This window comes from Lygodium microphyllum, chromosome 15, assembly GCF_053477565.2.
Source record: "Lygodium microphyllum isolate KBCC chromosome 15, Lygodium_microphyllum_v1.1.10, whole genome shotgun sequence".
Classification (NCBI taxonomy): domain Eukaryota; kingdom Viridiplantae; phylum Streptophyta; class Polypodiopsida; order Schizaeales; family Lygodiaceae; genus Lygodium; species Lygodium microphyllum.
This window is the reverse complement of record NC_141149.1, coordinates 142,286,947-142,303,361: the sequence shown is the minus strand read 5'-3', so window position 1 is coordinate 142,303,361 and position 16,415 is coordinate 142,286,947. Positions and strand designations below refer to the sequence as shown.

Genomic DNA, 16,415 nt, shown 5'->3' with positions numbered 1-16,415 from the left:
TGTTAGAAAAACTTCCACTGGAATGAAGAGCGAATGCTAGATGAGTAGAAGAAACTCAAAACATCAAAGGTGTAGCATCTAGGCATCCAAGATACATGGGACATACATCCGAGAGCATGAGACCTCAATAATCATCAACTCTAAATGTAAGAGCATGGAAGCAACCAAAGTATAAGTCCAATGCTCCAATAAATGTAACCAAGCTTAAATCATAGCTCAATAGCATTTGATCAGCATATTGAGACATCTAGAATCAATGTCATACATCAAGATAACTATTGAAGTGCCTAAGAAGTATGAATCCGCAATATGCATAAAGGGTAAATGGTTGATATATAAACTATTTATAGTAGTAAAACTATTTTTAAAAAAAGAGCAAATGCAAGCTCAAGATCAACCCCAAAGCATGTCTGGATCAATATCATAACATCCACCAAGTGTTGAGCATCAAATATATGTCATATGGGCAATGCAAATGACCATCAAGAGCTCAAACGATAGATAAAATGTATGTCCTACTACTATTACGACATGCTGCCCATAGTATATATCAATAAAAAATCTGTTAAATTAGAGCTAATTCCAATTCAAAGTTAAGCTACAATCACCTCAGGACATGTCCCAAACATATACCAAAGGTTCAACATCAAATGAGGACCAAGAGATGTTGGTAAGAGTTTTAAAAACTCCAAGAAAGAGGCTGTCCTATAGGTATTATAGTAAACTAGCATGTATGAGAGTCAAAGGATTGAAGTATGAAGGTCAAACCCAATGCCACATGCTCGATATTGATTATAAGGTTGTCAATAATGAATGCCGAGCCTCCAAGAGTGTTCGAGGACCAATGGAATGGGTATGAGCCTCTATAAAGAACTATTATGCTACCCAATAGTGCTGATGACTATTGTCCATCTGTTATGTGGTTTATGGAGCACTTTCTAATGCTCAAGAAGTTCCTTGAAAGATCTTCAATATGCCTAGAGCAAGACTTGATCACCCAGAAGGAAGCAAAAATCAAATGTATACCTTGAGGGAGGTAGCCATGGTGGCTGCCCTGAAAAATAAACTATTGCAGGTATTGATATCGGCTAAAATAGGCTAAAGAGAAGCTCCCTGAACTCAGCTCTGATACTAGTTGTTATTGAAGGGAGAAGCCTTGAGTGGAAGCATGTGAGCAAAAGTAAGAGCTATGGTCGAAGAAGCGAGAGAGCAAGAGCAAGAGGCGTAGGATGTGGGAACTCCAACAATGACAATGTTTGATCGTCCTTCCCTTATTCAAATGTCACTGAAAGAATAAAGAATACTCACCTAATGAATACTTGCCATGAGTGGCCTTCCATGGTAGCTATCCATCCAATTGTCCTGTTGAAATAGGACTTTTGGTCAAAGCCAATACATGACATACATCATGAAGCACAAAGGAGCACCAACACCAAAACTGTAATCTAACATCACCATAGTTTGTTAACTCATCAATCATCAACTTGTTAGTCATCAACTCATCAATTGTCAATCTGTCAATTGTTAATTGTTGATTCACAGATAACTTCTCAACTTGTCAATTGACAATTGGTACCATCAATTGACAACTTCTCAATCCATCAAGTGCTTGATCCATCACTATCAAGCTTAGACTTGTCAACTCTCAACAATTAGGATAGTCAGTTATGCATTGTTTGACTTAGTATACCACTTTACTCTAGGATATATATTATCTATATGTTGTATACATTGTACAGTGAGAGGAAGAAGAAATAAAAACTAGCAAGAAAATGTTTCGGCCTTTGTCTCTCTTCTTATATTCTTGATTGAGCTTTCTTTTGTATGCATTATGTGTATATGGTGTAGTAGCTTAAGCAAAATTTTCCACCGAGTGATTTGTGATAATGAAGGAGAAGGAGCAAGGATTCAAGCAATCAAGCAACTAGCAAGCAGCTCTCCCATTCTCTCTCTCTTGATTAGGCATAGGTGCCTTTACCCCCAACAAAAAGAGAGCTTTAGGTTGAACAAAAGCTTTGAAAACTCTTTAGTTTTGCACGTTACTAGACTAGGTGGCCCGTTGTTGGATAGATCAAGTAATCGTGCTTTATACAATTTGGCATCATTACGAAGCTCGCATGGCTACGTCTTGCTTGCTTTAAATTTTTGTAAGCATAGGAAGGTAGTCACTATTTCATTTTGCTCACAAAAATGAGATATACAACATGCTTCATGCATAATAAATAGTGCGCTATTTGCATAATGTGCAAAAATCTAAAAATCATAAAACACAATATTGTACAACTATTTTTCTTTGTTAATAAAAAAGGATGGATACTTGCTTCATGTGCAACAAATGGCACGTGCCTTTAATTGCAAGAGGCAAACAATTATACTTTAAATACTTGCATTTAGTTTTACAAAATATTTATTGCTTGAGACAAAAGGCACATAATATTGTTGCTCATCTCCGTCTTTGGAGAAAGACTTAGATGACTATAACTTCAATAGATAGATTAGTCTCAATGCTTTGAATTTCTAGATGTTAAAGATGCTCATACATTGAGAGGAAGGGCGGGTTCATACGGTAGTAATGAAATCAAATATGTTTCTTAAGAGCTGCTTCACTCTTGTTTATACAAGTTGGAGACAATGCGAGGAAAAGTGGAAGTCTCACATGGTTAATGCAAATCTAGAAAGACCTTATTGGCTATGTGGTGGGCTCAAAGCCTTGCATCTACCACATTCACCCTTTCTGAGCAAAAATGTTTCCCTTCCAAGGGAGGGAGGCCACCCAATTTCACAATGGGCAATTCACTTTTCCTTTAGCTAACCACATGCTTTCACGCAAACAACATGCCCATGCCCCTCTTTCCTTTGTTGTCTCTTATGAGCCTAGCCAAGGTTACTTTACAAATAGTAATAAGGAAATTGTGGGCTCTTTTAAGGTTCCCAACATGAAGATAAGATATTGCAAGAAAGTTGAGGTAAAACAAGTAACTTTTGGTATAAGATGCACACACACACACACACACACACACGCACACACGCACACACACACACACACACACACACACACGCACACACACACACACACACACACACACACCATGTGCACATGCATGTGCACGCGCACGTGTGTGTGCATGTGCACACACATATAATCAACAAAAGAATTGACACGTCTTGTCACCTACTCATGTATATTGGTATGTTGCGATAGGGTTTAAGTTTTTATAAAAATGAAACTAGCAATATGCTTGCGTTTTAGATAAGCCTCTCCTTCCTTAGAGCTTGTTTGACTCATTTAATAAATATGCTAATAGTTGGGAGAGTGGTGCACTTCTAGAAATGTGTACTTTTCTTTTGCAAAAGTATGGGTTTGATGACAATCAATGGTTAGTTTACTTACTCACCTTGCTAAATGTAACGTGAGAAGGTGAGGGGGACTCAAGTGAAGTTTCACTCGTGTGAATTGGAGGTTGTGTTGCATCACAATCACACTCACATGCATGCACACACACATATACTCTGTGTGTGTGTGTGTGTGTGAGCGATCATACTTTCCACTACATGGTTTTACATTCATGAAAAGAAAATTGGAATTCACATGCCGTAAAGACAAATATTCAAACTAATTGTGTTGATGAGACCTATAGCAAGTTGTAACATAAGGTCAACATTAGATGCCTTATTTGATAAATATTGGTATGATAAGGTATTACTCAAGAGCAAAGAACATGATGGATTCATTAGTAGCAAAGTATAGAAATGCCCCCATGCATGTCTCACAGAGAGAGAGAGAGAGAGAGAGAGAGAGAAGAAGAAGAAGAAGAAGAAGAAGAAGGAGCTTAGTTGTGAATGATGTCAAACACCTTTCCTCTTACACTTACAAAAATGTACCACCCTCAAAAGTGCAATACACTCAAATAATGAACTCATACAACCATGATATGTACATCGCTAACATGCTCTTTCCAATGATGGGTGACAAGTACAATGAAGTATACAATGATGAAAGACCCACCATGGATGATGATGACAATCAAATAGGACCATGGATACCTAAGCAATTTTTGATCAAGCCACCACCAAGATGTCTTGAAAAGACACTAGGTCGATGTTGACTATATCAGTCCTTGATCATAGAGATAGAAATGGTTGAGTCTTGATCTCTATCACGAATTGGTTTCATAGAAAGCATAATCATGAGCACAGATTCCCCCACCTTTAGTCAAACCACCAAAATGTCCCCCCATCTAGGAATAGACTGAGTAAATATCATTCTCTATCTCATCTCCCATCATGAATGTGAAAAGCAAACTAGCTCTAGCATTTGAATAAGTTATACTTCATTAATGCATGTAGAAAGCCATGTGGAGGGTCTATCATACCTCCATATGTATGAGGTGTTAGATATGATCAATGCCCCACCCTCATTAGGTGCTACCAATGATCCATGGTGCTCAAAGTTGTAAGGCCCCCATTATGAGGAGAAGCCAAATGTGAGCCCGGACATTGATTGAGTCCTGACTTGTATATTAGATGAGGTCTATGTGACCGGATGGCAAAAAGGTGACCGTTGTGGGTCTAATCTTTGGGTTAGACGGAGTGGTTAAGCTGGTAGTAACTCGAGGCGCATTGCATCGAGTTGTGGGGTAAGGGAGTTAAAAGGGGTGCATATTCCCTGGCCGACTAGTGGAGGCTTATATGGTAGGTCGGTCAGGCCAACCTCACGGCCTTTGCAGGCTATAAAAGCTAAACCCCTTCACAGCCATCGATCACTCATCTTTCACCCAGTCAGAGTTGTTGTTCCAGCTAGCCTTAAGCTCTTCACCTATCTTCTGTCTAGATCGCCATCTAAGCTTCACACAGTGGAAGCGCACGGGTGGACAGAGCCATTTTTGTATCAGTTGTTTGGAGTTAAAGAATTTACTGATTCTCCTCTTTTCTGTTGTGTACTCTCTATCTCTTTCTCAGATTTTGTTCGCTGCGCCGTGTAATATTTTACATGAGGCTTTGATGTCCCACCTCCACCACACCCACCCACACTTACTCATTGGCATTAGAGACTCACGAAGGATGATGGCACTACTAGGGCTAGAAGAATGATTCCAAGGCCACTGTGGTCCTCATTGCATGGCTAGTATCTATCTCAAAATCCGAAGATGATGAAGAAGTGGAGGAGTCCTCGCCCTTCTTCTCCTTCTCTTCCTATTTTTGCAACACCACTAGCTTCTTGGAATCCTTGTAGAGGTGCCCTTTCTTGCCACAATGATCAAATGCATAATCTGTCTTATATTATTAAGAAAAGATTTATTGAACTTGAGACCCATCCTAAACGACAATCATAGAGTGACTCTTGAACCTCAATCTATAAAGGAAATAATGTTCTAGGAAATAGAAAGTGCATTCTAGCTATTGGCCTTTATGTTGCTTGCTACCATGTGGTTGTCTTTGGCACCACCTCTTTCTTTACAACATTTGGAGCCACCTCTTCCTCTTTGCCTTTTTGTGGATTTTGAATATGGTAAAACCTTAAAACCATGCATCTGCAAGTGTCTCTATCGGCCCCTCGTTGTCACTCTTTTATATATCTCTCTCTTTTTTTCATAATAGGTAATTGCATTAATTTATGGAAAAAGTATAAGATCAAAGGATTGGAAGATGCAAGATGACTTTAGGGCATGGTGCATAAATTGAACTCTCTTTCACAAGTCACATGAGAAAGGAACACCAAGGAGTACAAAACTAGGGCAGGTTCACTGAAGAGATTGCTCAATGCCAAGGTACAAAATCCTTTGTTGACAAAGTATTAGCATGCTAAATAAGATCCAGTTACCATTGAAGAAGTTCTTTAAGCTTTGCAACATAATTCTGGATGCTTGAGTAGCATAAAAAAGGAATGCATTACGTGTGACCCAAATATGCCAGTAGCCCCAAAATTTGAGAAAGTGAAATATAATATTCATGGAGCGGGCCATGATGCTTAGGCTCACCAAAAATCCAATAACAAAGATGCATCTTGGTGCCCACTACAGCATGCCAAATATCAGAAAGGAGGAGCCAGATTTTCCAAGCAAAAGGACAAGAGATAAATTAGTGATAGGAAGACTCCATTATAGTAATATAGAAGAAACAATCCCCATTGGAAATGCCTTGATGCAACGAAGAGCCAAAGCAAGGGAAAGACCACCCACCAACATGTGCCAAATGAATACCTTGCATTTGAACGACGTCTTGTTGTGCCATCCCTCCATCACTGACAGCTTCCACCATGCTTTAGATTTGTGTAGTCCTCAAAGTGCATTCGCTTCAATGGTCAACCACGAACGATCTTTGATCATGAGGTGGTAAATCTGATTAATTGAAGAAGTCAAGAGACTCAAGTAGCTTGCAAGGTTCCAATCCTGTTAGGGACAGGCAGAATCTAGGACAAGAAAAGGTTAGTGGCCATGTAAAAGTCTCGAGACACACACACCCCCGCGCCCCCCCCCCCCCCCCGCCCCCCCCCCCCCCAAACACACACACACACACAAAATAATGAATAGACGTATTTATGATTCATGTAAATGATGTAATAATGAAGCTTGTATTAGAGGGGAAAAAACAATAGACTTATTCATGATTCATGTCATGTACATGATGTAATAATAAATCTTGTATTAGAGGGGGAAAAACAAAAGAGCGAAATGTGTAAAGGTTGTCTTTTGATCATTTACTTTTTGCTTTTGGTTGAGGTAGGAAGGCTGTTGAAGAGTCGTCTTCCTCTATCCACCTTTTGCCTTGCGCTGCAATATTTGCCGCTGCTGCGTTTCCCCGCAGTACACACTAGTTCCTACACGTAAGCCAAGAGTGTCTATGCCTTCGGCGTTATTGCCGTCATCATCATCAGCATCCTCCTCCTCCTTCCCCCCCCTCCTCCCGACCATCCAACCTCCGCTTACCATCTGCTGTCTCACTGTTCCTCGTTTCTTTTAGCGTTCTCCCTCTGCTGCCGTTCAGAAAAAACAGGAACAGAAATAACACAACCAGGAGCAGCATAAGCGGCAGTCGATCAGTGCAGGGAAGACCGAAGAACGGAAGGAAGAGAGGGAAACCGATTTTCTCCATCCGCCAATGTCTGGGAGCTTCCTCGATGGCTCAAATTGAAATGAAAAACAACTAGTAAACTCCAGACAAACTTGTTGTCATCCCGTTTTTCAGCTGGTGTTTTGGTTCCATCCCTGTCCCTGCGATTTGACAACGCTTCAATTCTGTTTTTCCATGTTTGGACTCCTTGCCCTTTTCCTGCTTTTTCAAAGACGGCCATTTTCATTCCTTCCGCATCAGTTTCTCGTACCTAGGGTTAGGATAAAGCCTATCTTAGAGAATTTGAGTCTCTAAGACTTTAGTCAAACGTAGCCTAATCTTTATTGTCATCTTCTTTCTCTATCTCTGTACATACAGCTCACTTCTCCCACAGTTAGGTTTGGTATCATTGTTCATCAGCTTCTCGTGAGCATCCCCTTTTCATCAATTCTATTTTGGTTGTGCAATTATCCTTTACAGTTAACCTTAACTGGCTGTTTTTACGCTGCATGCCAATGAATTTGGATCTATCCATAAGGCATTGTGTTTAGCCCTACAATACCACGCACTCCCCTAACCTGCTTATTATTGCGTATAGATAACTGATATCTGACAGGTAGAACTTTTGACTGGATTGTCGGTCTATGTTCTTGGTGGAGGTGGAGGAAGAGGGACAAAGAACGAGCAGCTGATGAGGAGTGTAGCAGGAGAAGCAAGAGAAGAATACAGAACATGCACAACTTCTGCACAATAAGAGGTACTCCAAGGAGGTGGTCAAATTGTTATGAGGTTTCTGGGGAGGATGGCCAAGGAAGGAGGTTCTCACAACATAGGCTTTTACATATATATGAGCGGCAACTGCAATGGCTCCTTTTTACAGCAATATTGTGCAATCTATGGGGGCGAACTGTCTCTGTCCGGCCCCTTAAGGAGAAGACACTTGCGATGGAGGACTATATCTGGCTAAATCAGGTAATATTTGGTCTTTACTTGTTCCTCAATTTTTCTCTAGCTTGTGAGAGAAAAGTGAGCCAGGAAGGGACGTTAGCATCCTCACTTAAGAACAAACCAACTTTGAAAGAGGCTATAGTTAATGCAGCAGCATTCTGCTTGGGCTTTAGTGCTCCTTTTGTACACGTTGCAATTATGCCATTTTAGAGCTAATATTGTGAAGGTTGTGAGGCTACAGTGGCTTATTAACTTAAGATGACAATGGTTCACATCAAGAGATGGTAATGGGCAGAAAATGGATAGTTTACATCATATTTAATGGGAAATGGTACATAGGCATAGTAACGGCAAAATCATCTGAGAAGAAAAAAGAGACTTTTTGTGACTGTTGCAGAATAATGGCAAATTTGTCCACAGAGTGTCGTACTTTTATTTGAGTAGGGTAGGTGCTCTATCTGTTGTGGGCAATATGGCAGTTACTATAGAAACTGTGGTTGACCTACTTGAGGGAACTGTGAGACTTTCTGTACTGCTGGCTAATCCATATAGTACGAAGTGTTTGAATACTGCCATGGAGCCAAAAGCTGTTGGGATGGTATTGGACTCTCTCAAATACGGTGAGAATGTTCCTTGCTATGTGCACCATGTAGAAGTCGTGTGTGTGTCTAGACTATTTTATATGACTTGAAGGCTATTTCACCTCGCCAAATATTTATTAGTTAGCATGTGATTCGTACTAGTAAGGAGTTAAATCAAAAGTTTGAACATGTAAGCTTTTATTGTGACAGGCAAGTTTTTCCCCCCAACTTCTATCGCTTGGAGAGCACACAATAACCATATTCTTTGATGTTGCATCAAAATTTGGTGAAGGAACACCTGATGAGAAATGTGTGTGGAGGTGATGGCTTCAATCCATTGCGTGTCCACTTGGGAGTATCGTATGCTTATGATTTTAGTTAAAGCTATAGAGGTTGAAAGAGATGTGGGGACCAAAATCTCATTGAAAGAGCTTAACTATCTTTGAGACAACCACATTGAGTATAATGGTTGTATCTAGCTCAAAGAAAGTGGGATCATGACTCAAAGTAAATTACTACATAAAAAGAACCAAAATCTGTGAAAGGAACTGAAGCATCTTTGAGACAACCATATAAGGATAGTGGTGTATACAACTAAAAGCACAACTACCTCTAGTGTCTGATATATTTCCAGGATGTGGTGTAAGTGGCCTAGGAAGATGGATTCTGCTTCCCTGGTTCATCTGTTATATTTGTCAGTTTGTATATGTTTTGCTTGTACACGACTCAAAAATACGACTACCTCTAGTGTGTCATGTGTTTTTGGGATGCGGTATAAGTGCCCTAGGCCGATGGATTCTGCTTTGCTGGTTTATCTTTTATATTTGCCAGTTTGTATGTGTTTGCTGATTCATCTTTTATATCTGGAAGCCTGTATCTAGAAGGTTGCTATAGCTCTCGATATGCAAAGTTGATGAGCTTGATGGAGCTTTAGGTTCTTCTCAATGGTGACTTACATTTGTTAACTTCTGGGGCAATGCTTAAGCATCATTATAGACTCCTTGTGGAGCTAGTAGGACAATGGTCATTGAAGGTAGTGGTGGTAGCATTTCATAGGACTAGTAACATGTTCTTTTGGAAAATTGGTTATATGACAGTTGTTCAAAGATCTACTAATGGTAAACAATAAATTTTTGGGTAGGACACAGTGTATGAATGTGACTAAAAGACAATGAACTTGGACATGAATGCTAAATGCAAAAGGGACGTGAAGTATCCAATGAATCAATGAATGCTGAAATGAAATAAACGAAGGTGGTACAAATGGTGTTGAAGGAATGGAGCTGTTCAACTACCACTAACTTTGGTGGTAGCGGGCTGAGGGAGAGTGCCGGAGAGTTGTCCTCCATGTATGGATCCTGAGTGCAGGAATAACCACCAAGATGAGGTCAATGCAGTAAATTGGAACTGAGAGTGATGAAATGCAGCAGCCGAGGGCCAGGTGGTGAAGAAGGATACTGAATTTAATACCGTGGAGCAGCTGGAGCAAAGGCATAGCCAGAATCTGACACTAGGTGACTGCTATAGTAGAGGCTGGTGACAGTAGCAGAGGCTGAAGAAGGGGACTGCAGACTGAAACAGAGAGACCTCTAGGAAGCAGGGCTGAGGGCAGCATCAAGGAAAAGCCTCAAACAGCTGGTGATGGATCTGGCAGAGTGGCCAGCAGGCTGGCAACAATGGCAGCCTATTCTGGTGGGGCTGGGCGGCAGCTTCTCAGACAGGGGATGCTGTCCTCATACTTATTGGCTTCAAAGATGTTATCCTAAGTCTACAAGATGGGTGGAAGTGGAACCTTTTTACTGCCTTGCACAATTCAAACGATTGTATTCAGCTTTCTTTTCGGTTTCAGTGCAGAGCTATCACTTCTGTTCTCCTTTCATTGTAGTCTCTCTTCCTTTCTCTGTGTGTTCGTCTTCTTCTATTGCACACTCTCACATGGTATCATTACCAAAAGAGAGGACTTGGAGGCTCTAAGAAGAGAAGACCACACACAGCTTGCTGTTTGGAGCAGATTTGTTGCAAAGAGTGCGGATTTTCTGCATTGTTCGGGCCCTCTATAAAGTGTGTGAAGCATCTACAACTCCTTTGTGCAAGGTGTAGCTAATTTCTCCTTCTTTCGGGCAGCCCAATACCAAAACTCATCAGGTTTTTATGTGTTTGCAAGTTTGTTTGAGGAGTTACAGTGCAGGATCAGAGACTTTATCTGCATTGACACTCCTTTTTCCACCCTTGAATCCATTTCGTCTTCTTTGGCCTTCAACCACATTGAGGATCTGAGAGAGGGTGTTAACAGTCGTGTGTCTTGCACAGTCATCTCTTGCATGTGAGTCTCAGTCTGAGTTAGATAGGGACATTAGGAGCTCTAACATTTTTTCTATTTGTCCTTTTATATGTTTTGTTGGAGGAGGCAGCTCTTTCTAGAGCATGCATTACAACTTGTTTCTTTTTCAGACAGTATTTTAGTGTGTTCATGCTGGCTGAGGTTATTTTCCAGCCTTTGCATTTCCTTTTCAGTGGCTGGAGGTTGTATATACACCACATTGATGAGGCGACTAGGATTTCTAATTGGTGATTTCATTATTTTATTATTTTATGTCAGGTCAGCGAGATTTTTGGCATGCTTGATCAATAGTTGACCAGTTTTTCATTTTTGGCTATATATAGCTCTAGCGCACTTTGACATTTGGGACTCTCCTCCATCTTTGTGTGCTTCCATTTGTCATCAGTCTGATGTGGTGCCCTCATTGACACTTTGGACTGTGTGCAAGGACTGATCAGTCCACATCGCATTCAGCTTGCTTTTCGAGTTCAGTGCAGATTTGTCACTTCCATTCTCTTCTTCCATTGCAGTCTTTCTCTTCCCTTCTCTCTCCATGTTCATATCTTCCATTGTGCACTCTTACAAATGAAACGTGGATAGAAAGTTTGCCCGTCTCATGTGTGTTTTAGATAGCTTAGTTTGAGTAAGAATGTATCTCAACATCTAATGATCCCTGTATATAGTGAAATCAGCCCCCAAAACATGTTCTTATTATAAACCTACAAAGTTTTCTCAGCACAATGCAAAACTCGACTTTAATACACCACTACATGGCCCTGTTGCATAAGGTTTGCCCCTATGCTATTGCCACGTGCATCACTCTAGGCCATAGGAGTTTTGGAGATCCAGTATACAAGCATTGGATAAGAAGGTAATTTTGCTTTCAGCCTTTCAAACACTGAAATTTTCCCTTGGTCCATCCAAATCGCACTCCCTTTTTGGGTAATGCATGACTTGGTGAAGCAATTTCAGCAAAATGGCAAATAAATCACCAATAATATAAGCATGATGCCATAAACCCAAGAAATCCCAAATCTCATGCATATGCTTCAATGGAGGCCAAGTTTGTATGGCTCTTCAACTTTTACAAGATCCATGGAGATACTATCAGCAAACACACAATGCTCAAAAGTTAAATTTTTTTTCCAAGAAGAGTTCACTCTTCTTATTATTGATGACCAGCCTATTGTTAGAGTGAAGCAATGCGGAAGCGAATGACCAAGACAAAGAGTGAACAGAGAGAAGAGAGAGAGACAGTGAGACACAGAAAATCTGTAGTGAAGAATGCTGTATAAGGATGCAGAATTATACATAGGTGCAGAGAGAATATTTGTGTATGTCTCCACCTTGAAGATCGCAGTCTCCGTCAGCCTCAAGAGCAGTCTCCATGGTTTGTAGCTTGAAATTTGTGAAACCCAAGTGACCAAGATTGCTAGAATTAGGGCCTATAAATAGGCTGGGAAAAAACACGAAAAACCATTCAGGTCAGTTACATTAAATGTAGCCGACCTCTGTCCAATTGTTGCTGTTCAGCTGCCTGCTACGTGTCATCTATGCTTGTCTGACCTGCCACCTGTCATCTACCCTATTGCCTGTACTCTTGCCACGTGGACTGCCTATTGAAAACTGCACCTGCTTGTCCAAGGAATGCCGCCCTCTAATACCCCCTCTTAGATGTTGGACATGACAGAAGGCTAAGGGATCTGGAGTGCCATTGAAGTAAAGCTTGGGGAAGCGCCTTGGTAAACAAGTCTGCAAGATTGTCCTATGTCTTGCAATAGACAAGGGAATGGTCTCATTTAGAAGCTTCTCCCGAATGAAATGGTACTGGATCTCAATATGCTTCGTCCGAGTATGAAACATAGGATTCCTGGCCAAGGCAATGCAACTCTCAATGTCTCACTATAGAACAATATGGCTTGTTTACAGGCAACCAAGCTTCTCCAGAAGCTTGCGAAGCCACACTATCTCACATGTAGAAGACGTTGCCCGATACTCTGAGTCAATCGAAGAGAGGGCAACCGTAGGTTGCTTCTTGTTCCTCTAGGAAACAACACCAGTACCCAAGGTAAAACAATAACCTATCGTGGACCTCCAATGATCCACATCACCAGTCCAATCTGAATCACTCCAACAGGTAAGTACCAAGTTCGTAGCACCTGTACTAGCAGGATAGTCCGTAGCACCTGTAACAGCAGGATAATAAATTCCAAGATTAGGAGTCCCCCATAGGAATCACAAAATCCTCTGAGCAGCTTGCCAATGTACCATCTTGGGTTCACTCATGAACCTAGCCAACACACCTACAACATAATATAGGTCAACACGGGTATTAAGAAGCCAGATCAAGGAACCAACCAATTGCCTATAATGGGTATCATCGGCCAAAGGAGAATTAGAATGAACTGTGGCCTTCCAATTCGGGTCCATAGGAGTTGTAAGAGACTTACATCCCTCCATCTCACATGTAGCCAAGAGCTCCCGTACATACTGCTATTGGGAAATAAAGATCCCCCTCGGAGTTTAATAGATCTCATGACCTAGAAAGAAGTGTAGAAGTCCCATATTCATCATCTCAAACTTATCATGAAGTGCTGCCTTTGTCTAATCAACCATCTGAGTATGGTCATCTGTCACAATCAAGTCGTCCACATAAAGGAAAAACAACACACAAATCTCCACTTGAGGTGTCGGCTTTGGAATGCCGATACGCTAATTTCTCCTGGAGGAACAAGTCAATCTTCTCATTCCAAGCATGGGGAGCTTGCTTAAGGCCGTAGAGAGCCTTCCGCAATATGTACACCTTACCATTAGAAGAACCAAAGTTTGGAGGCTGCTCAACATAGATCTCCTTCAACTCTTCATTCAAGAAGGTAGACTTCACATCCAGTTGATAGACCGGCCATCTCCTATGGCTAGCCAAGGCAAGAACTATGCGAATAGTGGCCATCCGAGTTGTAGGGGCAAAAGTATCATGGAAGTCAATGCCTGGGCGCTATGCAAAACCTTTAGCAACAAGGCGGGCCTTGTGCTTGTCCAATATGCCATCACTGTGGTACTTCGTCTTGAAGACCCATTTGATTCCAATGATCTTCTTATGAGGAGGCTTCGGTACGAGATACCAAGTATCATTCCTCTCAATTGACTCTAGCTCTTGCTCCATCGCTTTTCGCCAATGATCATGCTGTAAAGCCTCCTTCATGGAAGTGGGCTTGTGTCATCAAATAGTAATTAGCGTAAACAAGCTGAGTGTGGTGTGCTTGGTTCCTTCGAGAATGCCGCGGACCATCCTGCGCCTGCCACAACAATTGGTATCAAAACACAGAGTGCACGCTTTCCGAGATCAAAGGTAGCTCGCGAATAGCTCGAGGTAGAAGGTTAGTTGAGCGCTAGTTGGGGCGCTTAGCAAGCAACCAGTCGGCAGCTGCTGAGTGTGTGACCGTCGGGCAACAGGCGCTAAGCGTGCCGGGTACAGTCAGTAGCAATCAGTCCAGGCGCTGAGCGTGCCGGTGCAGCAACGCGGAGCAGTCGGGTGTTCAGCGGCAAGTAGCACAACGTGTGGTGTGCAGGCGACTGGTTGTGTGGTGACGAGCAGCAGTCGGCCAAATTTGTCAGAATTTTACTACTTCGAGTAAAATTTCTTGACATTGGATCCCAAAAAATTGGGCTTTTCATGTATTGATAAAATTCTGCTCAGCTGGGTCAGATTGGTTGACATTTATGCAATTTTACATCGTTTATGCTTGGTAGTGATATTCAAGTCAGAAATTGCAGACATCGTGTGTGGTGACCTCAATCAAATTGGGGATTTGGCCAAATTTGTCAGAATTTTACTCCTTCGAGTAAAATTTATTGACATTGGATCCCATAAAATTGGGGCTTTTCATGTATTGATAAAATTCTGCTCAGCTGGGTCAGATTGGTTGACATTTATGCAATTTTGGACCTGAAATTTTGGGAGTTTGTGCAGAATTTGGTAAATTTCTGTATTTTTGCCTGTGTGGTGGTTGGTTCATGTACAAACAACAGAGATTTATTACTGTTTGAAGAGGACCAGCCGTGTGTTTGCTGGTTCGGCTTGTGCTTTTGCAGTTCAGGGGCATTTACTCTTGTGTTTGGGATAAAATGGTTGCAACTTCTTTGAGTTCAGACATCAAGAGTTTGATGGAAATCAAACGGTTTGATGGTCATGGCTTTGACCTTTGGAAAGACCGTATGCAAGGCATATTGTTCCTAAAGGATTGTGAGGATGCTTTATAGGAAGATAAACCTGGACTAATGTCTGATGGAGATTGGGCTAGAGTAAATAAAAAGGCTATGGCTTACATTAAGATGCATGTCACTGATGACATCTCGACAGACATTAAGGGTTTAGATACAGGTTATGCAATATGGGAGAAGTTGAAAACTACCTATGAAATCATCACACCAGTTAATCAGGTGCATTTAATGCTCAAGTTGGTGAATATGTGATTGGATGAGTCAAAGCCTGCAGCTGAGCACTTGAGTGCATTTACAGGGATTTTAAATTAGCTCAAGGATGCAAATTCGTACTTTGATGATAAGTTGAGGGCGATCTTTTTGATCATGACACTGCCTGACTCTTGGGAGACCCTGGTGGTTTCTCTCAGCAATAACCCCAATCTCATATGATGGGGTAAGGGGTTCAATCTTGAATGAAGAAATTAGACGTATGTCTAGTGGAGAAGGCAGTAACTCAGCTTATAATGTAAGAGGTAGGGCTGAAAAGAAAAATACAAATGCAGGACAGAGAAATAGGAGCAAGAGCAAAGGAAAGGAAGAGAGTAACATTACTTGCTATCACTGTGGTCGGAAGGGCCGCAAGAAACGTGATTGCAGGTATTACAAGAAGAAACAAGAGAGAAAGAAGAATGCAGGAGTTAAAAAGAAGGATAAGACAGATGCATCTGAGGCAGTCAAAGGCAAGGAAAAGGCCAATGTGGCCTCTAGTGTGGTTATAGAGGAGCTTTCGAATACAAAGGTTGATGTATTATGTACAGTTGATTATGATGCCCTTGTATATCACATGCAGGATATGCAGATTACCAAGACTGTGATTGATGCACTTTTGTTTGTTGATGATGGTGTCACTCAGACTTGGATTGTAGACTTTGGTGCCTCTTTCCATGTAACTTCTTGCTTGGAGTGTTTGCTATGTTCAATGCAGGTAGTTATGGAAAGGCGTATTTTGGAAATAACCATGCTTGCAACATTGATGGGATTGGGACTGTACACTTGTCTTTAGACAATAGGCAAGAGCTTGTGTTGAAAGATGTCAGATATGTGCTTGGCATTAAAAAGAGTTTACTATCTGTTGGTCAGCTTGACTTGCATGGTTACACTACACTGTTTGGTGGTGGTTTGTGGAAAGTGAAAAAGGGTTCCATGCTGATTGCAAAGGAACCAAGAAGGGCACTTTGTATTGTTTGCACTGTAAAGCCTTGAATGGCAAGTTTCTTGCAGTTGTTGAAATTTGCAGCCATTTGGAGTTATGG

At 41.3% G+C, this 16,415-nt stretch overlaps 1 protein-coding gene across 3 annotated transcripts in view; it reads left to right on the top strand.

Moving 5' to 3' along the window:
* The first annotated feature begins 6,729 nt into the window (after window positions 1–6,729).
* Window positions 6,730–16,415, top strand: part of LOC148025157 (transmembrane E3 ubiquitin-protein ligase FLY1-like) — a 63,638-nt gene continuing 53,952 nt past the window's right edge. Inside the window, exons 1-2 of one of the 3 annotated variants that reach the window (XM_087694912.1) lie at window positions 6,730–7,807; window positions 7,931–8,022. In XM_087694912.1, the coding sequence (XP_087551038.1) occupies window positions 7,783–7,807; window positions 7,931–8,022 (117 nt within the window). In that variant the 5' untranslated portion in view covers window positions 6,730–7,782. Of the gene's footprint in view, window positions 8,023–16,415 lie in introns of all 3 variants that reach the window. The other 2 variants (XM_087694910.1, XM_087694911.1) reach the window with 2 other exon arrangements.